At 39.6% G+C, this 27442-nt stretch overlaps 2 protein-coding genes across 14 annotated transcripts in view; one reads left to right on the top strand and one right to left on the bottom strand.

The window, feature by feature from the left end:
- The window catches only part of LOC110516274 (gastrula zinc finger protein XlCGF26.1), a 158126-nt gene that overhangs the window by 78767 nt on the left and 51917 nt on the right, over nt 1-27442 (bottom strand). The gene's annotated exons all lie outside the window — the stretch shown is intronic.
- Nucleotides 1-27442, top strand: part of LOC110528866 (gastrula zinc finger protein XlCGF17.1-like) — a 212827-nt gene that overhangs the window by 172462 nt on the left and 12923 nt on the right. Inside the window, exons 1-6 of one of the 13 annotated variants that reach the window (XM_036973106.1) lie at nt 1419-1570; nt 2042-2299; nt 2396-2434; nt 4081-4329; nt 7705-8097; nt 11226-13342. The exons of 1 other annotated variant lie outside the window; for it this stretch is intronic. In XM_036973106.1, the coding sequence (XP_036829001.1) occupies nt 4227-4329; nt 7705-8097; nt 11226-11848 (1119 nt within the window). In that variant the 5' untranslated portion in view covers nt 1419-1570; nt 2042-2299; nt 2396-2434; nt 4081-4226 and the 3' untranslated portion in view covers nt 11849-13342. Of the gene's footprint in view, nt 1-1394; nt 1571-2041; nt 2435-4080; nt 4330-7704; nt 10215-11225; nt 13343-26250; nt 26420-27442 lie in introns of those variants that run through there. 11 more of the 13 variants (XM_036973109.1, XM_036973104.1, XM_036973105.1 and 8 more) reach the window with 11 other exon arrangements.

Here is a 27442-nt window from a genome sequence, read left to right as displayed (position 1 = left end):
CCTGGAAGCTGAAAATGTCCCAGTTCTTCCATGGCCTGCATACTCACCAGACATGTCACCCATTGAGCATGTTTGGGATGCTCTGGATCGACGCGTACGACAGCGTGTTCCAGTTCCTGCCAATATCCAGCAACTATGCACATCCATTAAAGAGGAGTTGGACAACATTCCACAGGCCACAATCAACAGCCAGATCAACTCTATGCGAAGGAGATGTGTCACGCTGCATGAGGACAATGGTGGTCACACCAGATACCTACTGGTTTTCTGATCCTTGCCCCTACCTTTTTTATTTAAGGTATCTGTGATCAACTGATGCATATCTGTCTGTATTCCCAGTTGTGAAATCCATAGATTAGGGCCTAATTTATTTCAGTTGACTGATTTCCTTACATGAACTGTAACTCAGTAAAATCTTTTAAATTGTTGCATGTTAAGTTTATATTTTATTATGTGCGCTAAACAATATATATATATATTGTTTATTGTTTATTGTATATATATTGTATATATTGTATATATATACAGGAGTCGCTGGTGCGCGATGAGACAAGGAAAATATATAAACTTTAAGGAAAATGTATATATATATATATATATATATATATATATATATATATACATTTTCCTTAAAGTTTATATATTTTCCTTGTCTCATCGCGCACCAGCGACTCCTGTGGTGGACCGAGCTCAGTGCGCGCTAACCAAGGTTGCCAGGTCCACGGTGTTTCCCCCGACACATTGGTGCGGCTGGCTTCCGGGTTGGATGGCGCTGTGTTAAGAAGCAGTGCGGGTTGGTTGGGTTGTGTATCGGAGGACGCATGACTTTCAACCTTCGTCTCTCCCGAGCCCGTACGGGAGTTGTAGCGATGAGACAAGATAGTAGCTACTCAACAATTGGATACCACGAAATTGGGGATAAATAAATAAAATAAATAAAAAATAAAAAAATAAAACGTTTTATATATTTTTGAAGTACTAATGTTAGTGTCTGCACGACAACAACAAAAAATAATTAAATACATGTAATATTGCCCTTAAAACGTTCAATTGAAATACTGTAGAATTCCATCCATTCTTTCTGGGGAGTGCCAATGGCTTCAAAGCCTCTCATTGGCCAATACATAGAAAATGCAATCGATGGGCCATATACATCAATGGGGATGAAAGTATTTGTGGATAGCAAATGAATAGTGTTATTATTTGACATTTTCAGGATGGGAAAAACTATTTCAGTGGCAACATAAACGACTAAAACCAAATAGAAAGTATGTAGAAAATATATGTAAACAGTCAGGCCCCCATTGTTTTTGTTATAGTGTTTAATCATAAGAACACAGCATTAGTCATGTTAAAATGTAGCATTTTCGGAAATTTGCTTAAAAACTGAAAAATTCCCCTCCCGTTTCATGACTGCGAAATGCGCGTCCCCGACAGCGGAAGTTGCAGACAGAGCCCGTTGGTAAACCGGTAAAAAAAGATAACCGTGGTGGAGCGGAAAAATTGCTTTTACGTGGAATAAAACAGCTATATGTATGTATCTCGAGTTCTTCTTCCCCAATATTCAAAGGTATTTATGTTAGTTTTGGATTACGCCATTTCAACTAGAAAACATTGGTAACAGCTAGCTAGCAAGCTAAATTAGCTAGCTAAGCAACGTTAGCATTTCGTAAGTACCTGATAAACAGGCCAAGATTGTTAGCTAACTGGTTAGCTAATCCTAACAGCGCAGTTATCTTTTCTACCACAAACTGAGTATTAAATATGAACACAAATATAGCCATAATACCAACCTTAATGAAAAGACCAGCCAACTAGCTGGCTGAGCTAACGTTACCAATTAACTAACGTTATTATGTTAATGTTTAACTCACTTCATGCTAACTAACTCGCAAACTTCGCTAGTAACGCTAACTATTACGCTAGTTTGTTTATTGGGGTTTCCACTATTTGAAGCCCTCAAATTGAACAGAACAGACATATAACAATGTCTACATGTTACCAAGCTCTAAAAAAAAAATATTATCTTACTCTTCCATAGATCCCTCTATCTGCCGATCTCTCTTTGTGACTAGAACTGCCTGAACAGCGAGAGTGTGTGTGTTTCGGACCAGGGTGACTGTGTGTGAAGAATACACTCTGTGTTTGCGAGGCCCTGTAGGTAACTCCTCCAGACCCCAGAGTGAGGATTGTGTGTGACAATGGGGGACATCAGTGATCTGGACAGACGGATAGAACAACTTAAGCGTTGTGAACTAATCAAGGAAAATGAAGTCAAAGCACTGTGTGCCAAGGCCAGGTAATTAAACACAAAGGCCATATTACTTTACATTGTTCATACTATCTAAATCTTCATCACTAAGCCTGTCGTTTGTACGTTACTCTCCTCTACCAGAATCTCCCTGTAACACAGAGGGTGGATTCTCCAGTTACAGTGAGTATTTTCAGAATAGAAGACACCTTGATTACTTTGTAGATCTGCCTAGACGGCCATTTATTTGCACTTCCCAATCTGAGCCCTCATGTTACGTGTAGTGTTGGCTGGCTGAATACATTAAGGTGGGAATGTAAACACTAGGCTTTAGAACACCAGTTAACTGTAAAGTCTAGCTCATACTTGGTCTAACGACATGTTTGTAGGCAATTAGAATGCGACCAGTGTCACTGGTCTAAACAACATTTGATTTATACTCCTGTGGAATGTCTGTAGACCAGTCGCAATGACTGTCACTTTCCTTATCGCACAGGCGTGAAAAAAGTTTACTTCTCTGCGACTCGCAGTGTCCGTTGATGTGGTTACCGTACTGTCTGTCACAGCAACTAGACCAAATCCTCCTATGATGATGCAGTTAAAAAAAAAATAATCTCAGAATGACCTACTTTTATTTTGTCACACTATGGCACTAAGCTATTTTCTGTAAGCTCGCCATTACCTTGTAAATAATGATGTTGGTTTATTTTCCTGTAATAATGGATCACAAGTAACTAAAGTTTAGACGTTGTCAGCTATACGCTGGTCATTATTTGAACTGGCTAGACAACGAACCAAAACGTGGTTTAGAAAATAGCTTTTAGTTGCCTGGCTTGCTAGCTTGACATTTACTGAATTCATTTTTAAACGGATGGGTTTTATTGGTGTTAAAATAAAATATGCTATTTAGAGCACTGGGGTGCTGATGTCATGCAGAGGCTGTTTTGTTTATACTTTTTCATAAGTGTATAGTTTGATGTCGGACGACGATAGAATGTTCATGATGTCGCTAAGACAATTGTCTACAGACATGTCGATAGACAGACTGTAAACCTGACTTAATTGTAAATGGCCGTATTGGCATTGTTGCATCATCGGTAGGAGAGTTTTGAAATTCCTGATTTTACTGAGATCATGCATACCTAAATGAGCTATACTTTGCTGGTGTCAAACCATTATGAAAACATGATACATGTTTTGAAAGCTGAGAAACGGCCCTTTCAAATGATATGACGTAAATCAAATGGTAATCAGTCAAGAAAAAACACCTGTGAAAATGTGCCATACACTTTTTCCCCCAAACAACTGCACTTCCTAATGAAGATAAAGAAACACTTAGAGTATATTGAGTCTTCCTTGTTTTGTAAGGATTGATAGTCTGAAATCAAAATAGTAATATTTATTTAAAAGAATGTCTTTTATATTTTTTTATTTAACCTTTATTTAACCAGGCAGGTCAGTTAAGAACAAATTCTTATTTTCAATGACGGTTAAATGCCTGTTCAGGGGCAGAATGGCAGATTAGTACCTTGTCAGCTCGGGGGTTTGAACTTGCAACCATCCGGTTACTAGTCCAAAGCTCTAACCACTAGGCTACCCTGCCACTCCATACCTTTTAACTGCGAATTAGTTACAGCTGTTTTAAACACCGGTGGTATTTTTGTAGAATTTTACGGAATGTTCTGCGATCAGACACTTTCTTATTTGGATACTATAGTAAATGCATATATGCACCAAAACATATTACAAATGTAATTTAGTCATACAGAATAAAGTGCCAGAACTGTCAAGAAAATAACTTTTGTGTCCGTTTGTCTTTATTACTACAGACCGACTCAGATTAAGTCTGAGGCCGGTAACATCAACAGTGAAGACAAACCAATCCTGTCACTCTCCTTCCACACTGAGTAGAAACCTACAGTCACTGGGTCCTGATTGTGACAGTGGAGCCCAGTTTGCACCGTAGGATCCAGAGATGACATCAGTGAAGCTGGAAGACTGCAGTCAAACACTGGAGCTGAATGTAAACATTAAAGATGAAGAAGAGGAGGAGAAGATTAGGACAACTCTTAGTCAAGGTAAGAGCTGGTTCTATCTAGAAGTTATATTCATATATTAGACCTCCATAAGTTATGACCTGCTAGGTTGAATTCTGTAATTCTGACATCACACATCCCTGAACAACTCAAGACTTCACAGCGAAGCAAAACATTTAAAAACTTGTAACGCCTGCCTTCTCCCACACATTGTCTCAAGAACGTTGAAAATGTTTAATACCCTCAATCACCAAGTTAGGCATACCTCATTTCAAAATAGGCCATGGCATCATCACTGTCAATATTGAATTATCATTTGTTTGCTGCACAGAATATCAGATCTCAACAACGATTGGAGAAGTGTTGAACATAACCAGTAGACTACCACATCCTGATGATTTATATCTGATACATATATTTAATATGTCAAGTTGTAGAAACATATCAAGGATGATCAATGGAAACAGGATGCACCTGAGCTCAATTCAAAAGTTTGGGGTCACTTAATACCAGTCTCAACGTCAACAGTGAAGAGGCGACTCCGGGATGCTGGCCTTCTAGGCAGAGTTGCAAAGGCCAGTTTTATTGCTTCTTTAGTCTGAACCACAGTTTTTAGCTGTACTAACATAAATTCAAAAGGGTTTTGTAATGATCAATTAGCCTTTTAAAATGATACACTTGGATTAGCTAACACAACATGCCATTGGATCACAGGAGTGATGGTTGCTGATAATGGGCCTCTGTACGCCTATGTAGATATTCCATAAAATATCTGCCGTTTCCAGCTACAATAGTCATTTACAACAATTGTAATGTCTTCACTGTATTTCTGATCAATTTGATGTTATTTTAATGTTTAATATTTCAAGTTGTAGAAACATCTCAAGGATGATCATTGGAAACAGGAAGCATCTGAACTCAATTTTGAGTCTCTTGTTTTTCTGTTTAAAAAAAAAAAAAAAATTGCTTTGTCATTATGGGGTATTGTGTGTAGATTGCTGAGGATATTTTTTTATTTAGTAAGGCTGTAAAAAAAAACATCCCCAGGAAAAACATGTAATCAATTTTAGAATATGGCTGTAACATAACAAAATGTGGTAAATGACTACTAATATCTACATAGGTGTACAGAGGCCCATTATCAGCAACCATCACTCCTATGATCAAAATGCATGTTGTGTTAGCTAATCCAAGTTTATCATTTAAAAGGCTAATTAATCATTACAAAACCATTTTGTAATGATGTTAGCACAGTTGAAAACTGTGGTGCTGATAAAAGAAGCAATAAAACGGTCCTTTTTTAGACTAGTTGAGTATCTGGGTCATTTGTGGGTTCGATTACAGGCTCAAAATGGCCAGAAACAAAGACCTTTCTTCTGAATGTCGTCAGTCTATTCTTGTTCTGAGAAATGAAGGCTATTCCATCTGAGAAATGAAGGCTATTCCATGCGAGAAATTGCCAAGAAACTGGAGATCTCGTACAAACGCTGTGTACTACCCCCTTCACAGAACAGCGCAAACTGTCTCTAACCAGAATAGAAAGAGGAGTGGGAGGCCCCGGTGCACAACTGGGCAAGAGGACAAGTACATTAGTGTGTCTAGTTTGAGAAACAGACGTCTCACAAGTCCTCAACTGGCAGCTTCATTAAATAGTACCCGCAAAACACCAGTCTCAATGTCAACAGTGAAGAGGCGACTCCGGGAAGCTGGCCTTCTAGACACTATTCTGATTAGAGACTGTTTGCGTTGTTCTGTGAAGAGAGTAGTACACAGCGTTGTACGAGATCTTCAGCCGTTTCCAGCTACAATAGTCATTTACAACATTAATTTCTGATCAATTTGACATTATTTGAATGGACAAAAAATTAGCTATTCTTTCAAAAACAAGGACATTTGTAAGTGACCCCAATCTTTAGAATGTATTTATTTATTTCACCACTAATGGTAGTATATATATATATATTTTTTTTTTCTTAGCGTACTGGTTATTGTCCGGATTTTCAGATGATTGACGTGCCCAAAGTAAACTGCCTGTAATCTTCCCAAAAGCTAGGATATGCATATACTTGATAGCATTGGATAGAAAACACTCTGAAGTTTCTAAAACTGTTAAAATAATGTCTGTGACTATAACTTAACTTAACTGATATGCCAGGTGAAAACCTGAGGAAAATCCATCTGGAATGTTTATTTTTTGAGGTCACAGGTTTTTTCAGTGCTTGCCTATGGGATATACAAATAGATAGGACCCAGATTGCAGTTCCTATGGCTTCCACTAGATGTCAACAATCTTTAAAGGGTTTCAGGCTTGTTTTTTGAAAAATGAACAAGTATTTGTAGTTTTTCCAAGGTTTCCTCCATTTTGAAAAGTAGTCATGTTGCGCGCATCAACGAGAGTGCGCTCTTCGTTATTTATCTTCGCTATTAAACACACTATTCTCCGTCTTAAATATTATTGTTTATTTGGATATTAGTATACCTGAGGATTAATTAGAAACAACGTTTGACTTGTTTAGACTAACTTTACCGGTAACTTTTTGGATTTGTTTGTGTGCATGTTGAACGAGTGACTTACTGAATCAAGCGCGCCATCTAAACTGACATTTTTGGGATATAAGGAAGGACTTTATCGAAACAAAACAACCATTCATTGTGTCGCTGGGACCCTTGGGATTGCAATCAGAAGAAGATCTTCAGAGGTAAGTGATTTATTTAATTGCTGTCTGTGATTTTGTGATGCCTATGGCTGGTTGAAAAAGTATTTTGACGTGGGGAGCTGTCCTCAGATAATCGCATGGTATGCTTTCTCCGTAAAGCCTTTTTCAAATCTGACAACGCAGTTGGATTAACAAGAAGATTTTAAATGATGTAAGACACTTGTATTTTCATGAATGTTTAATATTCCGATTTTTGTATTTTGAATTTCGCGCTCTGCAATTTCACCGGATGTTGTCATTGGTGTCCTGCTAGCGTTTGGACATGCGCCCAAACAGGTTAACTAGGCAAGTCGGTTAAGAATAAATTCTTATTTTCAATGATGGCCTAGGAACATTGGGTTAACTGCCTTATTCAGGGGAAGAACTACAGATTTTTACCTTGTCAGCTCAGGGATTTGATCTTGCAACCTTTCGGTTGCTCTAACCACTAGGCTACCTGTCACCCGGTATGGCCAGAAGAGGACTGGTCACCACTCTGAGCCTGGTTCCTCTCTAGGTTTCTTCCTAGGTTCCTGCTTTATAGAGAGATGTTTGTGGCCACTGTGCATCTACATCTGCATTGCTTGCTCTTTGGGTATTTTAGGTTGGGTTTCTGTTAAGCACTTTGACAACTACTGATGTAAAAAGGGCTTCATAAAATACATTTGATTGACATGTATATCACACCAACTGACTGGTTCTTCTGATGTTGTTCACACAGGAGACCATGTTGAGACATTCTCTACATCCAGAGAGCAACAGCAGGAAGATCAGAGAGCTAAGAGGTCTCATCACTGCCCACATTGTGAAAAGATTTTCCCATTTCTATCAAAGCTAAAAATACACCTAAAAATACACACAGGAGAGAAGCCTTACTCCTGCTCTGACTGTGGAAAATGCTTCAAAACATCAACGGTGCTAAAACTTCATCAGAGAACACACACAGGAGAGAAGCCTTTCTTCTGCCCTGACTGTGGAACTAGTTTCTCTCAAATTTCCCACTTAAAATCACATGAACGTATACATACAGGGGAGAAGCCATACTCCTGCTCTGACTGTGGGAAATGTTTTAAAACATCAAATGACCTAAAAGCTCATCAGAGAACACACACAGGAGAGAAGCCTTTCTTCTGCCCTGACTGTGGAACTAGTTTCTCTCAAATTCCCCACTTAAAATCACATGAACGTATACATACAGGTGAAAAGCCTTATGTCTGCTCTGACTGTGGGGTGAGTTTCTCTCATCTGGGCACCTTAAAAACACACCAACGTATACACACTGGAGAGAAGCCTTACTCCTGCTCTGACTGTGGAAAATGCTTCACAACATCAACTGATCTAAAAGTTCATCAGAGAACACACACAGGAGAGAAGCCTTATTTCTGCTCTGACTGTGGGGCGAGTTTCTCTCATCTGGGCACCTTAAAAACACACCAACTTATACACACTGGAGAGAAGCCTTACTCCTGCTCTGACTGTGGAAAATGCTTCACAACATCAACTGATCTAAAAGTTCATCAGAGAACACACACAGGGGAGAAGCCATACTCCTGCTCTGACTGTGGAAAATGTTTTAAAACATCAAAAGAGCTAAAAGTTCATCAGAGAACACACACAGGAGAGAAGCCTTTCTTCTGCCCTGACTGTGCAAAATGTTTTAAAACATCAACTCAGCTCAAAGTTCACCAGAGAACACACACAGGAGATAAGCCTTACGTCTGCTCTGACTGGAACTAGTTTCTTGCAACTTTCCAACTTAAAATCACATGAACATATATCTATGGATTTCATATTACTGGGCAGGGGCTCAGGGAGGGCATATAGGCCCACTTGGGAGCCAGGCCCAGCCAATCAGCATGAATTTTTCCCCACAAAAGGTATTGATTACAGACAGAAATACTACTCAGCCCCCTCCCAGACAATCCTGCGGGTGAAGAGGTCCTGGGCTGCCGTGGTTACATGTGATCTGCAGTTGTGAGGCCGGTTGGATGTACTGCCAAATTCTCTAAAAGGACGTTAGAGGTGGCTTATGGGAGAGAGATAAATATTGAATTCTCTCCTGCAGTCATCATGACAATTGCACATTCCCTGAACTTGAGACATCAGTGACATTGTGTTGTGTGGTCTTAATTTCCCCCCAGCACAAGGTGCACCTGTGTAATGATAATGCTGTTTTATCAGCATCTTGATATGCCACACCTGTCAGGTGGATGGATTATCTTGACAAAGGCTGAAATGCTCACGAACAGTGATATAAACAAAGTTGTTCACAACATTTGAGAGAAAGTAGCTTTTTCTGTACATGGAACATTGCTGGAGTGTTTTAATTCAGCTCATGAAACCAACACTTTACATGTTTAGTTTATTTACATGTTTATATTTTAGTTCAGTTTACATTGGTAGGCCAATATAATGTAACTTAACATACTAAATGGAGTGGCACGGATGTTTTTGTAATACATAATACGTTTTGCTCAGAGACCAGGTTGTCCTTCGGCAGTATTTTGTGAGAATGAGCTAGTAGACACTAATTTAAAAAATGTGTTGAACCTTTATTTAACTAGGCAAGTCCGTTAAGAACAAATTCTTATTTACAATGATGGCCTAGGAACAGTGGGTTAACTGCCTTGTTCAGAGGCAGAACAACAGATTTTTACCTTGTCAGCTCGGGCATTCGATCAAGCAACCTTTTGGTTACTGACCCAACGCTCTAACCACTAGGCTACCTACCGCCCCTAACATGAATCAGATAGAGATGGTGTGATGATCACTTTTCACCATTAGTTTGGGGGGATTCTTTTACAACTGTATTTAATGATACACAGTTTATGAAATGAATACATGTGTTTATTAATAGTCTTTAAAACTAGATGAGATATTTTAGTTATTGATCATGAATGTGTTTGGATAACTGCATTGAAGCAAACTTTATTGATCTGCCAATGAAAAAAAAAGTTACATGAATATGTACTGGTCAACCTCTTCTTCTCTTTAGTATTCAGTTCTTCATATTAGATCTGACAGTATGAATGGTTCTTATGGTTGTATTCAGTTCTTCATATTAGATCTGACAGTATGAATGGTTCTTATGGGCTGAGTGCCTGGAGTGTTTTTGTATGACTACAGTCAGGAGTTCTCTCTGACGCTGTGATGTCACCAGCACATTAAGTACATTCATCTTAAGATTGCCAGGTGAGACAACCACATATCACTATAAATACATTTCTCTTCCTCAATGAGTTAGTGTCACATTATTATTATTATTATTTCTATTTTGAAAGGGGGGGGGGGCGATACAAGCTACGACTGAGAAAATACGTTTTGAACTTTCATCCAACTCGGAATTGTAAATTGGGAACTCGGGCCTCTTTCTACAGCTACGACCTGAAGATCACTGACTGACATCATCATGATTCCCTTTTTTCTTCTTCAAGTTCCTAGTTGCCTTGAAACCACCACAAATCCAGAGAATGCCATAATTTCATGACAAAGTTTGATGACAAAATATGCACACAAATTACTGCCGCGCCACCTTCCTGTTCGAGTGAGCACAGCATAACAAGGTGAGTCCAATAATGTCTTGTATGCTGCTGCATAAATTATGTAATATGCCAGGGAGATGTGTATTCTGTAGCTAAGAAAGTAATAATAAGTGTATGTTGTGTAGTAAGTTGTCAGTAGCCCATGTGCCTCACCCTAATAATTTGGTCTAGTTTCACATCTTAATTTTGCCTACTGTTCTGACTTGGTGGTTGAAATGAAGCCTATAACCTGTTTTTGATAAATGTAATCATTGAATATTGTAAGAATTTTCATTGTCTGCATATATGCCCCTTTATTTATCCTACGGTTCTGACTTGGCGTTCAGGGAGAACACTGTAAGAACGGCCCATGTTCTGAATTCTGTTGCTGTACATTTCAAGAGTGCTGAACCAATAGTCATATTGATTACGTCCGTCCTAGCTCGCTCATTAATGTCTTAGTCGAAATTACAGATTGCCTCCTATCCACTTGTTTGTTCATATCAATTGTCAGTAGAAACCACATTTGTTTAAGTAAGTCAGCCATGTTATTTTAAAAGTCAGTAAATGAGGCTGAATGAGCTGTTTCGTTGCCAGACAAGGCTCCGCTGAGCCAGGTGTAGTTGTGGTAAATTGTTGAGACTGCTGTTGGTCCTAACAGTTTGTGGTCACTGTTATAGTACAATTAATGTATTGTGAATGCATCAGAGAACACACACAGGAGAGAAGCCTTTCTTCTGCCCTGACTGTGGAACTAGTTTCTCTCAAATTCCCCACTTAAAATCACATGAACGTATACATACAGGTGAAAAGCCTTATGTCTGCTCTGACTGTGGGGTGAGTTTCTCTCATCTGGGCACCTTAAAAACACACCAACGTATACACACTGGAGAGAAGCCTTACTCCTGCTCTGACTGTGGAAAATGCTTCACAACATCAACTGATCTAAAAGTTCATCAGAGAACACACACAGGAGAGAAGCCTTATTTCTGCTCTGACTGTGGGGCGAGTTTCTCTCATCTGGGCACCTTAAAAACACACCAACTTATACACACTGGAGAGAAGCCTTACTCCTGCTCTGACTGTGGAAAATGCTTCACAACATCAACTGATCTAAAAGTTCATCAGAGAACACACACAGGGGAGAAGCCATACTCCTGCTCTGACTGTGGAAAATGTTTTAAAACATCAAAAGAGCTAAAAGTTCATCAGAGAACACACACAGGAGAGAAGCCTTTCTTCTGCCCTGACTGTGCAAAATGTTTTAAAACATCAACTCAGCTCAAAGTTCATCAGAGAACACACACAGGAGATAAGCCTTACGTCTGCTCTGACTGGAACTAGTTTCTTGCAACTTTCCAACTTAAAATCACATGAACATATATCTATGGATTTCATATTACTGGGCAGGGGCTCAGGGAGGGCATATAGGCCCACTTGGGAGCCAGGCCCAGCCAATCAGCATGAATTTTTCCCCACAAAAGGTATTGATTACAGACAGAAATACTACTCAGCCCCCTCCCAGACAATCCTGCGGGTGAAGAGGTCCTGGGCTGCCGTGGTTACATGTGATCTGCAGTTGTGAGGCCGGTTGGATGTACTGCCAAATTCTCTAAAAGGACGTTAGAGGTGGCTTATGGGAGAGAGATAAATATTGAATTCTCTCCTGCAGTCATCATGACAATTGCACATTCCCTGAACTTGAGACATCAGTGACATTGTGTTGTGTGGTCTTAATTTCCCCCCAGCACAAGGTGCACCTGTGTAATGATAATGCTGTTTTATCAGCATCTTGATATGCCACACCTGTCAGGTGGATGGATTATCTTGACAAAGGCTGAAATGCTCACGAACAGTGATATAAACAAAGTTGTTCACAACATTTGAGAGAAAGTAGCTTTTTCTGTACATGGAACATTGCTGGAGTGTTTTAATTCAGCTCATGAAACCAACACTTTACATGTTTAGTTTATTTACATGTTTATATTTTAGTTCAGTTTACATTGGTAGGCCAATATAATGTAACTTAACATACTAAATGGAGTGGCACGGATGTTTTTGTAATACATAATACGTTTTGCTCAGAGACCAGGTTGTCCTTCGGCAGTATTTTGTGAGAATGAGCTAGTAGACACTAATTTAAAAAATGTGTTGAACCTTTATTTAACTAGGCAAGTCCGTTAAGAACAAATTCTTATTTACAATGATGGCCTAGGAACAGTGGGTTAACTGCCTTGTTCAGAGGCAGAACAACAGATTTTTACCTTGTCAGCTCGGGCATTCGATCAAGCAACCTTTTGGTTACTGACCCAACGCTCTAACCACTAGGCTACCTACCGCCCCTAACATGAATCAGATAGAGATGGTGTGATGATCACTTTTCACCATTAGTTTGGGGGGATTCTTTTACAACTGTATTTAATGATACACAGTTTATGAAATGAATACATGTGTTTATTAATAGTCTTTAAAACTAGATGAGATATTTTAGTTATTGATCATGAATGTGTTTGGATAACTGCATTGAAGCAAACTTTATTGATCTGCCAATGAAAAAAAAAGTTACATGAATATGTACTGGTCAACCTCTTCTTCTCTTTAGTATTCAGTTCTTCATATTAGATCTGACAGTATGAATGGTTCTTATGGTTGTATTCAGTTCTTCATATTAGATCTGACAGTATGAATGGTTCTTATGGGCTGAGTGCCTGGAGTGTTTTTGTATGACTACAGTCAGGAGTTCTCTCTGACGCTGTGATGTCACCAGCACATTAAGTACATTCATCTTAAGATTGCCAGGTGAGACAACCACATATCACTATAAATACATTTCTCTTCCTCAATGAGTTAGTGTCACATTATTATTATTATTATTTCTATTTTGAAAGGGGGGGGGGGCGATACAAGCTACGACTGAGAAAATACGTTTTGAACTTTCATCCAACTCGGAATTGTAAATTGGGAACTCGGGCCTCTTTCTACAGCTACGACCTGAAGATCACTGACTGACATCATCATGATTCCCTTTTTTCTTCTTCAAGTTCCTAGTTGCCTTGAAACCACCACAAATCCAGAGAATGCCATAATTTCATGACAAAGTTTGATGACAAAATATGCACACAAATTACTGCCGCGCCACCTTCCTGTTCGAGTGAGCACAGCATAACAAGGTGAGTCCAATAATGTCTTGTATGCTGCTGCATAAATTATGTAATATGCCAGGGAGATGTGTATTCTGTAGCTAAGAAAGTAATGATAAGTGTATGTTGTGTAGTAAGTTGTCAGTAGCCCATGTGCCTCACCCTAATAATTTGGTCTAGTTTCACATCTTAATTTTGCCTACTGTTCTGACTTGGTGGTTGACATGAAGCCTATAACCTGTTTTTGATAAATGTAATCATTGAATATTGTAAGAATTTTCATTGTCTGCATATATGCCCCTTTATTTATCCTACGGTTCTGACTTGGCGTTCAGGGAGAACACTGTAAGAACGGCCCATGTTCTGAATTCTGTTGCTGTACATTTCAAGAGTGCTGAACCAATAGTCATATTGATTACGTCCGTCCTAGCTCGCTCATTAATGTCTTAGTCGAAATTACAGATTGCCTCCTATCCACTTGTTTGTTCATATCAATTGTCAGTAGAAACCACATTTGTTTAAGTAAGTCAGCCATGTTATTTTAAAAGTCAGTAAATGAGGCTGAATGAGCTGTTTCGTTGCCAGACAAGGCTCCGCTGAGCCAGGTGTAGTTGTGGTAAATTGTTGAGACTGCTGTTGGTCCTAACAGTTTGTGGTCACTGTTATAGTACAATTAATGTATTGTGAATGCATCAGAGAACACACACAGGAGAGAAGCCTTTCTTCTGCCCTGACTGTGGAACTAGTTTCTCTCAAATTCCCCACTTAAAATCACATGAACGTATACATACAGGTGAAAAGCCTTATGTCTGCTCTGACTGTGGGGTGAGTTTCTCTCATCTGGGCACCTTAAAAACACACCAACGTATACACACTGGAGAGAAGCCTTACTCCTGCTCTGACTGTGGAAAATGCTTCACAACATCAACTGATCTAAAAGTTCATCAGAGAACACACACAGGAGAGAAGCCTTATTTCTGCTCTGACTGTGGGGCGAGTTTCTCTCATCTGGGCACCTTAAAAACACACCAACTTATACACACTGGAGAGAAGCCTTACTCCTGCTCTGACTGTGGAAAATGCTTCACAACATCAACTGATCTAAAAGTTCATCAGAGAACACACACAGGGGAGAAGCCATACTCCTGCTCTGACTGTGGAAAATGTTTTAAAACATCAAAAGAGCTAAAAGTTCATCAGAGAACACACACAGGAGAGAAGCCTTTCTTCTGCCCTGACTGTGCAAAATGTTTTAAAACATCAACTCAGCTCAAAGTTCATCAGAGAACACACACAGGAGATAAGCCTTACGTCTGCTCTGACTGGAACTAGTTTCTTGCAACTTTCCAACTTAAAATCACATGAACATATATCTATGGATTTCATATTACTGGGCAGGGGCTCAGGGAGGGCATATAGGCCCACTTGGGAGCCAGGCCCAGCCAATCAGCATGAATTTTTCCCCACAAAAGGTATTGATTACAGACAGAAATACTACTCAGCCCCCTCCCAGACAATCCTGCGGGTGAAGAGGTCCTGGGCTGCCGTGGTTACATGTGATCTGCAGTTGTGAGGCCGGTTGGATGTACTGCCAAATTCTCTAAAAGGACGTTAGAGGTGGCTTATGGGAGAGAGATAAATATTGAATTCTCTCCTGCAGTCATCATGACAATTGCACATTCCCTGAACTTGAGACATCAGTGACATTGTGTTGTGTGGTCTTAATTTCCCCCCAGCACAAGGTGCACCTGTGTAATGATAATGCTGTTTTATCAGCATCTTGATATGCCACACCTGTCAGGTGGATGGATTATCTTGACAAAGGCTGAAATGCTCACGAACAGTGATATAAACAAAGTTGTTCACAACATTTGAGAGAAAGTAGCTTTTTCTGTACATGGAACATTGCTGGAGTGTTTTAATTCAGCTCATGAAACCAACACTTTACATGTTTAGTTTATTTACATGTTTATATTTTAGTTCAGTTTACATTGGTAGGCCAATATAATGTAACTTAACATACTAAATGGAGTGGCACGGATGTTTTTGTAATACATAATACGTTTTGCTCAGAGACCAGGTTGTCCTTCGGCAGTATTTTGTGAGAATGAGCTAGTAGACACTAATTTAAAAAATGTGTTGAACCTTTATTTAACTAGGCAAGTCCGTTAAGAACAAATTCTTATTTACAATGATGGCCTAGGAACAGTGGGTTAACTGCCTTGTTCAGAGGCAGAACAACAGATTTTTACCTTGTCAGCTCGGGCATTCGATCAAGCAACCTTTTGGTTACTGACCCAACGCTCTAACCACTAGGCTACCTACCGCCCCTAACATGAATCAGATAGAGATGGTGTGATGATCACTTTTCACCATTAGTTTGGGGGGATTCTTTTACAACTGTATTTAATGATACACAGTTTATGAAATGAATACATGTGTTTATTAATAGTCTTTAAAACTAGATGAGATATTTTAGTTATTGATCATGAATGTGTTTGGATAACTGCATTGAAGCAAACTTTATTGATCTGCCAATGAAAAAAAAAGTTACATGAATATGTACTGGTCAACCTCTTCTTCTCTTTAGTATTCAGTTCTTCATATTAGATCTGACAGTATGAATGGTTCTTATGGTTGTATTCAGTTCTTCATATTAGATCTGACAGTATGAATGGTTCTTATGGTTGTATTCAGTTCTTCATATTAGATCTGACAGTATGAATGGTTCTTATGGGCTGAGTGCCTGGAGTGTTTTTGTATGACTACAGTCAGGAGTTCTCTCTGACGCTGTGATGTCACCAGCACATTAAGTACATTCATCTTAAGATTGCCAGGTGAGACAACCACATATCACTATAAATACATTTCTCTTCCTCAATGAGTTAGTGTCACATTATTATTATTATTATTTCTATTTTGAAAGGGGGGGGGGGCGATACAAGCTACGACTGAGAAAATACGTTTTGAACTTTCATCCAACTCGGAATTGTAAATTGGGAACTCGGGCCTCTTTCTACAGCTACGACCTGAAGATCACTGACTGACATCATCATGATTCCCTTTTTTCTTCTTCAAGTTCCTAGTTGCCTTGAAACCACCACAAATCCAGAGAATGCCATAATTTCATGACAAAGTTTGATGACAAAATATGCACACAAATTACTGCCGCGCCACCTTCCTGTTCGAGTGAGCACAGCATAACAAGGTGAGTCCAATAATGTCTTGTATGCTGCTGCATAAATTATGTAATATGCCAGGGAGATGTGTATTCTGTAGCTAAGAAAGTAATAATAAGTGTATGTTGTGTAGTAAGTTGTCAGTAGCCCATGTGCCTCACCCTAATAATTTGGTCTAGTTTCACATCTTAATTTTGCCTACTGTTCTGACTTGGTGGTTGAAATGAAGCCTATAACCTGTTTTTGATAAATGTAATCATTGAATATTGTAAGAATTTTCATTGTCTGCATATATGCCCCTTTATTTATCCTACGGTTCTGACTTGGCGTTCAGGGAGAACACTGTAAGAACGGCCCATGTTCTGAATTCTGTTGCTGTACATTTCAAGAGTGCTGAACCAATAGTCATATTGATTACGTCCGTCCTAGCTCGCTCATTAATGTCTTAGTCGAAATTACAGATTGCCTCCTATCCACTTGTTTGTTCATATCAATTGTCAGTAGAAACCACATTTGTTTAAGTAAGTCAGCCATGTTATTTTAAAAGTCAGTAAATGAGGCTGAATGAGCTGTTTCGTTGCCAGACAAGGCTCCGCTGAGCCAGGTGTAGTTGTGGTAAATTGTTGAGACTGCTGTTGGTCCTAACAGTTTGTGGTCACTGTTATAGTGCAATTAATGTATTGTGAATGCATCAGAGAACACACACAGGAGAGAAGCCTTTCTTCTGCCCTGACTGTGGAACTAGTTTCTCTCAAATTCCCCACTTAAAATCACATGAACGTATACATACAGGTGAAAAGCCTTATGTCTGCTCTGACTGTGGGGTGAGTTTCTCTCATCTGGGCACCTTAAAAACACACCAACGTATACACACTGGAGAGAAGCCTTACTCCTGCTCTGACTGTGGAAAATGCTTCACAACATCAACTAATCTAAAAGTTCATCAGAGAACACACACAGGAGAGAAGCCTTATTTCTGCTCTGACTGTGGGGCGAGTTTCTCTCATCTGGGCACCTTAAAAACACACCAACTTATACACACTGGAGAGAAGCCTTACTCCTGCTCTGACTGTGGAAAATGCTTCACAACATCAACTGATCTAAAAGTTCATCAGAGAACACACACAGGGGAGAAGCCATACTCCTGCTCTGACTGTGGAAAATGTTTTAAAACATCAAAAGAGCTAAAAGTTCATCAGAGAACACACACAGGAGAGAAGCCTTTCTTCTGCCCTGACTGTGCAAAATGTTTTAAAACATCAACTCAGCTCAAAGTTCATCAGAGAACACACACAGGAGATAAGCCTTACGTCTGCTCTGACTGGAACTAGTTTCTTGCAACTTTCCAACTTAAAATCACATGAACATATATCTATGGATTTCATATTACTGGGCAGGGGCTCAGGGAGGGCATATAGGCCCACTTGGGAGCCAGGCCCAGCCAATCAGCATGAATTTTTCCCCACAAAAGGTATTGATTACAGACAGAAATACTACTCAGCCCCCTCCCAGACAATCCTGCGGGTGAAGAGGTCCTGGGCTGCCGTGGTTACATGTGATCTGCAGTTGTGAGGCCGGTTGGATGTACTGCCAAATTCTCTAAAAGGACGTTAGAGGTGGCTTATGGGAGAGAGATAAATATTGAATTCTCTCCTGCAGTCATCATGACAATTGCACATTCCCTGAACTTGAGACATCAGTGACATTGTGTTGTGTGGTCTTAATTTCCCCCCAGCACAAGGTGCACCTGTGTAATGATAATGCTGTTTTATCAGCATCTTGATATGCCACACCTGTCAGGTGGATGGATTATCTTGACAAAGGCTGAAATGCTCACGAACAGTGATATAAACAAAGTTGTTCACAACATTTGAGAGAAAGTAGCTTTTTCTGTACATGGAACATTGCTGGAGTGTTTTAATTCAGCTCATGAAACCAACACTTTACATGTTTAGTTTATTTACATGTTTATATTTTAGTTCAGTTTACATTGGTAGGCCAATATAATGTAACTTAACATACTAAATGGAGTGGCACGGATGTTTTTGTAATACATAATACGTTTTGCTCAGAGACCAGGTTGTCCTTCGGCAGTATTTTGTGAGAATGAGCTAGTAGACACTAATTTAAAAAATGTGTTGAACCTTTATTTAACTAGGCAAGTCCGTTAAGAACAAATTCTTATTTACAATGATGGCCTAGGAACAGTGGGTTAACTGCCTTGTTCAGAGGCAGAACAACAGATTTTTACCTTGTCAGCTCGGGCATTCGATCAAGCAACCTTTTGGTTACTGACCCAACGCTCTAACCACTAGGCTACCTACCGCCCCTAACATGAATCAGATAGAGATGGTGTGATGATCACTTTTCACCATTAGTTTGGGGGGATTCTTTTACAACTGTATTTAATGATACACAGTTTATGAAATGAATACATGTGTTTATTAATAGTCTTTAAAACTAGATGAGATATTTTAGTTATTGATCATGAATGTGTTTGGATAACTGCATTGAAGCAAACTTTATTGATCTGCCAATGAAAAAAAAAGTTACATGAATATGTACTGGTCAACCTCTTCTTCTCTTTAGTATTCAGTTCTTCATATTAGATCTGACAGTATGAATGGTTCTTATGGTTGTATTCAGTTCTTCATATTAGATCTGACAGTATGAATGGTTCTTATGGGCTGAGTGCCTGGAGTGTTTTTGTATGACTACAGTCAGGAGTTCTCTCTGACGCTGTGATGTCACCAGCACATTAAGTACATTCATCTTAAGATTGCCAGGTGAGACAACCACATATCACTATAAATACATTTCTCTTCCTCAATGAGTTAGTGTCACATTATTATTATTATTATTTCTATTTTGAAAGGGGGGGGGGGCGATACAAGCTACGACTGAGAAAATACGTTTTGAACTTTCATCCAACTCGGAATTGTAAATTGGGAACTCGGGCCTCTTTCTACAGCTACGACCTGAAGATCACTGACTGACATCATCATGATTCCCTTTTTTCTTCTTCAAGTTCCTAGTTGCCTTGAAACCACCACAAATCCAGAGAATGCCATAATTTCATGACAAAGTTTGATGACAAAATATGCACACAAATTACTGCCGCGCCACCTTCCTGTTCGAGTGAGCACAGCATAACAAGGTGAGTCCAATAATGTCTTGTATGCTGCTGCATAAATTATGTAATATGCCAGGGAGATGTGTATTCTGTAGCTAAGAAAGTAATAATAAGTGTATGTTGTGTAGTAAGTTGTCAGTAGCCCATGTGCCTCACCCTAATAATTTGGTCTAGTTTCACATCTTAATTTTGCCTACTGTTCTGACTTGGTGGTTGACATGAAGCCTATAACCTGTTTTTGATAAATGTAATCATTGAATATTGTAAGAATTTTCATTGTCTGCATATATGCCCCTTTATTTATCCTACGGTTCTGACTTGGCGTTCAGGGAGAACACTGTAAGAACGGCCCATGTTCTGAATTCTGTTGCTGTACATTTCAAGAGTGCTGAACCAATAGTCATATTGATTACGTCCGTCCTAGCTCGCTCATTAATGTCTTAGTCGAAATTACAGATTGCCTCCTATCCACTTGTTTGTTCATATCAATTGTCAGTAGAAACCACATTTGTTTAAGTAAGTCAGCCATGTTATTTTAAAAGTCAGTAAATGAGGCTGAATGAGCTGTTTCGTTGCCAGACAAGGCTCCGCTGAGCCAGGTGTAGTTGTGGTAAATTGTTGAGACTGCTGTTGGTCCTAACAGTTTGTGGTCACTGTTATAGTGCAATTAATGTATTGTGAATGTAAGTGGCTTAGCTGGCATGCATCCCTATTATTATTTTTAACTAGTTAAGAACAAATTCTTATTTATTTAGGCCTACCCCAGCCAATCCCGACCGATGCTGGGCCAATTGTGAGCTTCCCTATGGGACTCCCAATCGTGGCCGGATGTGATTCAGCTTGGATTCGAACCAGGGACTATAGTGATGTCTCTTGCACTGAGATGAGGTGCCTTAGACCGCTGCGCCACTCGGGAGCCCTTAAAAGGTTTGCGTCCAAAGTGGGGCAGGAGTTTAACGGCACAAGCAGGGAGCCCAGCCAACAGAGAATTGAGAAATATTTTGGTACTCTTCTCCAGATTTGTTCCTCACTACAAACCTGTCTCAAAGCTCGACAGACAATTTCTTTGACCTCGTTGCTTGGTTTTTGCTCTGACATGCACTGTCAACTGTGGGACCTTATATCGACAGGTGTGATCCTTTTCCAATCATGTCCAATCATTTGAATTTACCACAGGTTGACTACAATCCAGTTGTAGAAACATCTCAAGGATGATCAATGGAAACAGGATGCACTTGAGCTGAATTTTGAGTCTCAGAGGAAAGGGTCTGAATATTTATGCAAATACGGTATTCATTTTTATAAATTTTTGGGAAATTTATAAAAAACTTTTTTCGCTTTGTCATTATGTGTATATTGATGAGGGGTAAAACATGCATTTAATCAATTTTTGTATAAGCCTGAAACGTAACAATATGTGGAAAAAGTCGAGGGGTCTTGTATAATGCCCTGTATATGCTTTAAACTACAATTTAAGGATCTGAAGTGGTAAACACAAAGGCATAATGGGAAATGCATGTCCAATGGTTATCTCTGTATGAGTCACATTAAAACACTATGTAGGGCAGTGGTTATCTGTATTAGTATTACCAACATAAAAACACCTAGGTAGAGCAGTGGTTATCTCTATTAGTATTATCCACCTTAAGTCACCTAGGTAGATTAGTGGTTATCTCGGTATTAGTATTATCCACAGTAAGTCACCTAGGTAGATTAGTGGTTATCTCGGTATTAGTATTATCTCTGTATTACCCTAGGTAGAGCAGAGAAGACAGAGCATGTGACTTTGCAACACAGGTGTTTCATCTCCACACTGGGGTGATTTTAACAGTGCAACGCCACACAGGCCTCATGCCTCTCAGGTAGGAGGGTACCAGAAATAAATGAATAAAAAACACAAAACTAATGAAGGAGCACACAGGGCCATAGCACTTCAGGAGCACACAGTCACCAACAATATGTCCCTGGCGACAATACTTTCAACTGGCTCAGATCGCTGTTACAGTACAGCACCACCAAATTCCATTTATTAAGTAACCTTCTGTCTTATGGAACCATAATGCAACATATCACACTATTTTGAGAGTCCCGGATTTATATTTACTATGTTACATCTAGTCTATGAGACGAGGCTGCACCTTTAAAACCTCTAGTGACTCCCCATCCCGCATGAGGGAGCGTAATCATCGACTGCCACTAATTAGCATAACGCAATAGCATTTTGTCCAGCTAGCAGCAGGTAACTTGGTCACGGAAATCAGAAAAGCAATCAAATTAAATCGTTTACCTTTGAGCTTCGGATGTTTTTACTCACGAGACTCCCAGTTAGATAGCCAATGTTCCTTTTTTCCAAAAATATTATTTTTGTAGGCGAAATAGCTCCGTTTGTTCTTCTGTAGGCAAAATTAGCTCCATAATATCGACAGAAACATGGCAAACGTTGTTTATAATCAATCCTCAAGGTGTTTTTAAAATATCTATTTGATAATATATCCACCGGGACAATTGGTTTTTCAGTTGGATCGATTGGAATAATGGCTACCTCTGTATTTTACTCGAGAATCACTCTGGGAGCATCAGGTGAGCACTTGCGCAATGTAGCCGCTTACAGGTATTCTTCAACATAAATGCGTAAAACTACGTCACAATGCTGTAGACACCTTGGTGAATACGGAGAAAAGTAATCTGGTTGATAGCCCATTCACTGCTCAATAGGGACGCATTGGAAAGCAGAGCTTTCAAAACATGAGGCACTTCTGGATTGGATTTTTCTCAGGCTTTCGCCTGCAATATCAGTTCTGTTATACTCACAGACAATATTTTTACAGTTTTGGAAACTTTACAGTGTGTTCTATCCTAAACGGTCAATTATATGCATATTCTAGCATCTTGTCCTGACGACAAAATAGGAACGGTTTTTTTCCAAAAATGAAAATACTGCCCCCTAGTCACAAAAGGCACCTTTAACCTACATTATAAACACGCAGATCAAGAGGTGTTTTCCCTTCAGCATCTGTATGTGGCATAAACTCACCCACCTCACAGCATGAATCTAAAATGGTTGGCTGTGAGTGATGGGGAAAAAATCTGACTCCAAGGCAATTACTTGAATAATTCAAATATGTTTTATTTACAAACTTGATAACTAAATTGTCTTTTATTTTTTATTTTTTTATTATTATTATTATTTATTTTTTTTGACTTCGCTATGGGGGTCAGGGGGAATTGGTCCGTGCTTCAGCTGAACTGCAGTACCGAAAATGCCATCTGAGCACAGTGGAAAGCATGCTTATAGACTGGAAGCCTGGCCCCTTGATCCGAGAAGTGTGTAATGGCAGACCGCAATTAGGGGCGTTCTCTCATATCGGGTGTTTCATGATATCTAGTTGACACCAATTGATGCTCCCCATTGGTCCATTACTGTTTCTTTTGCGTTGGGACAACACTTGTTGAAAATTGTAGCTAAGCCTAACCCTTTTCCTAACCTTAATCTCAGTCTCCTAACCGCCACGTTAGTTATCCAAACATGCATAGTAAACAAATCCCTAACCCTTTTCCTAACCTTAACCTCAGTCTCCTAACCTGCCATGCTAATTCACCTAACTGCCACTTTAATATTCCTATCCTGTTATGTATGCTATGTGCCTAGTTAAATAAATACTTTAAAAAAATGTTTACAAATAGTCTCCATCAGTTTCATAACACCGGAACTGACTAATGGCATGTATCCATTTTTATTATATCAGGGAACATCCACATCAAGAAACTACAGTAGTTCTCCTACTGGGAGGCGCGGAAACAGTTTAAAGAGCGATTGGTGCTGAGGACGCTATGGCAGTGGATGCCCCGCAGCCTGTTGAGATTCATAATGTCGTTTACCAGTTGAAGGATACCGATAGTAAATATGAATTGTTCGTGCGGCTGAAAGGTTTTTGGGAGTTCAGGAATTAACATTGGAAGCATTGCTGGCAGTGGTGGAAAAAGTACCCAATTGTCATACTTGAGTTAAAGTAAAGATACTTGAGTCCTTTCCTATCAAGGTAAAAGTGAAAGCCACCCAGTAAAATACTACTTGAGTAAAAGTCTAAAAGTATTTAGTTTAACATATACATAAGTATCAAAAGTAAATGTAATTGCTAAAATATACTTAAGTATCAAAAGTAAAAGTATAAATAATTTCAAATTCCTTATATATTAAGCAAACGATTTTCTTGTAGTTTACATTTACGGATTGTCAGGGGCACACTCCAACACAAAGGGTGCATTTCTAAATTCGCTCTGGCAATTTACTCTGACTTCAGAGCACTCTAACCTCAATCCTAACTCACACAAGCATCCAGATAAAATTAAATATATTTAATGAAACAAAACCCGAAGATGTTAACGTCATTCAGCTACTGTAGCTGCCTACCTAACATCAACAGACGTCATTCAGTAGCGCAACAATTAAAAACAGACACCAAAAGGAAAGTTCCTGGCGATCATAGCGATCTGACTCCCCCCTTCTGTCTGTACTTGGAATATTCCTGTTCGGGCTTTGGCCACTGACCCTCATGCTGGTTGTTGTTCTGCGTTGTGTACTGTTAGAGTTGCGTTAATTCGAATCTGGTATCAGGATAAATATGACACTGAGTCACCGATGGTATGCTATTTATTTTTTATTAGCTAAGCAATAAGTGGTAAATGCAATTTACGTATATACGGGCTCTCTGTCCCACCTCGCAGGGCAAACAGAGAACTAACTTGTTCTTGACAAAGATATTATTAATATACTCTGAGAGAAATAGTTCCTGCTTCCGAGCCGGCCTGTCAGAGTAGAGACTGGGCGTGGTTTAGACTCACCCAGCCTATCGTTGATTGTTGTCGTACGAGTTGGTACCAGCCCCCGGGCGCTCCAGTTGATAGATGTAACTGTTGCTGTGTCGAGTATCTATGCGCTCATTCCCTAGATACCGTTATCACACATCTGGTTTCTGTTATTGTTAAGTTTGAGTTCTATCAAAAGTTCTATCAAAAAACAGTCTGTGGTTTGCTACACTATGTTCTGTATGTGTCCGTTTTTATGTTATTCTGTATTTTTCCATCATGAGAAAGGCCCATGGCCCTGAAACTGTTAACAATGTTTCAAGTCAGCTATGTTGCATAACACATACATACATCCACACAAGCCAACAGCAGATAATATTCAATCACATATATGGTAACGGTCTATAGTGCATAACACAGAATCCTCATAGTACTATTCTAATAATTTGAAGTTTGATGGAATAAACATTAACATTTTAATTAAATTGTTGCCTGTAGCACATTTAAAGTCACCAATGCTCTGGATAACATGAACACAGCCTAACCAGCTCTGCTAAGGCGAGTGAAATGGTCAGAAATCGCTCATTTGTCCTGGAAGTAGCTAGCAAGCTAGCCAATGTTAACCAGTTAGCTTGGATGCTTGACTGCAGTTGTGAGGTCAGAACGCTTGAATCAACCCTCCTCCTCCGCCAGAGCGTCCAGTGTGGCTCTGAACGCTCCGAGAGCGATACGAACTGACAGTCTGACAACGCTCTGAATTTACGAACGCCCAAGCGCACTCTGGCACTCCAGATTGAATTTAAGATCACATCCATAATTTACTAACAAAGTATTTGTGTTTAGTGAGTCCAACAGATCAGATGCAGTAGTATAACTTTAGACCGTACCCTCGCCCATACCCGGGCGCGAACCAGGGACTCTCTGCAAACATCAACAGTCACCCACGAAGCATCGTTAACAATCGTTCCAAAAAAGCCGCGGCCCTTGCAGAGCAAGGGGAAACACTACTTCAAGGTCTCAGAGCAAGTGACGTCACCGATTGAAACGCTATTTAGCGCGCACCACTAGCTATTTCACATCGGTTACATAGGGATGCGCGAATTGAATTTTTTTCCTGTCCTGCTAATCATAAAAAAATGTAAGGAGTACTTTTGGGTGTCAGGGAAATGTTTGGAGTAGAAAGTACATTATTTTCTTTAGGAATGTAGTGGAGTAAAAGTAGAAGTTGTCAAAAATATCAAAAGTAAAGTATAGATACTCCCAAAACCTCCTTATGCAGTACTTAAAATATTTGTACTTAAGTACTTTACATCACTAATTGCAGGGAATACTGACTGAAGATGTTCCTCCCTACGAGGCCCATGAGACTGTGTAGGGATGTGATTTGAATAGGACTGTGACTGAAGGAGTGGGATGTTGTTATTGATCTATTTTTGTATTTTGCTTTGAAGTCGTTGTTTCCGCAATTGACATGTATTTATTTTAACAGTTTACTATCCGTACAGTAGGTGGCGGCAGACACATTATATTTGTGTAAGTACACCAGAGAAAAAGTTGACCTTGTCGCATTTGGGAACAGGAAGTTCCGGGAAGAAAACAACAGAACTGTGTTGTTATGTCGATAGTGGTTGTGTCCGTTTCAAATGTATTATTGTAGGTATGTAAATAGCACGTTTAAAGTTTCTAATGTCGAAAGAATACATAATATGCTAGGTAACAAATCCGTCAAGGTATTATCACGTTTGTTAAAGGTTTTAATTGTATGTGTTATTTTGGGGTCAAACCGAGTGAGTGAAGAACGTGATTTAAAACGATTTTTCAAGTCACTAAGCTAGACTTTGGGTTTATCTGAGTGTATGTACATCATTTCGTCAAAGTCCACTTTGAGTTCGTTTTTACATGTTCTTGGTTTTGTGTAAAATGATGCTTATGAGCTGGTAAATAGCCTCGTCCGAACCATCCTGATCTCGCGAGTTTGCATACACTTTTTCGTTCATGTAAGCTCGCGAGATCTGGATGGTTCGGGACAAGGCTCGTCAAATGGCGTTCTTCAACGGTTTTGGTCGTCTTTCTTGAAGTTTGCTCGTGGTGAAATGGCGACAAGAGGGTGTGTGAAGAAGTGTCAAAATAAAGGGAAACTAGCTGAAGTTATCCTTCACCATTTGGAGAGAGAGGCCAACTGCATGGAATGGCGTCGATTAATGCGGATGAATCGGAGCACGTATCAAACTCATTACATGGATGACCAAGTGTCTGGGTGTTTTCGCTCCACCCTTGTACTTGATTAATGCATTAAGGTCACTAATTAGTGAGGAACTCACCTCAACTGATTGTCTATGTTTTAATTGAAAGAAAAAAAAAAACGCGGAGACTCGGCCCTCAGTGGAATGAGTTTGACACCCCTGAAACAATGGAAATGGAGAGAGAGTTTGAGAAGCAACAGCTGTGCTGGAATGTGATCAATGTGGGGGACAGTTCTGATGATATGGAGCGGGAGGATGAGGGCCTAGTATGTGAGTGGTCTGTAGTGGGAAGACATAGGAAGAACAGAGATAATGATACTGGAAGCAGAGGCGCATGTAGTATAGTAACTAGAGGCCCAAGGTAGGGAGTTAGAGTAATAATGTGTCCGAGTGGAACGTTGGGATGGTGTTTGAGGAGACCACAGGGCCTCGTTTAC

Source organism: Oncorhynchus mykiss, unplaced genomic scaffold (assembly GCF_013265735.2).
Source record: "Oncorhynchus mykiss isolate Arlee unplaced genomic scaffold, USDA_OmykA_1.1 un_scaffold_222, whole genome shotgun sequence".
Lineage (NCBI taxonomy): Eukaryota > Metazoa > Chordata > Actinopteri > Salmoniformes > Salmonidae > Oncorhynchus > Oncorhynchus mykiss.
The sequence above is the reverse complement of the archived record's forward strand: the minus strand, read 5'-3'. Positions and strand labels throughout refer to the sequence as shown.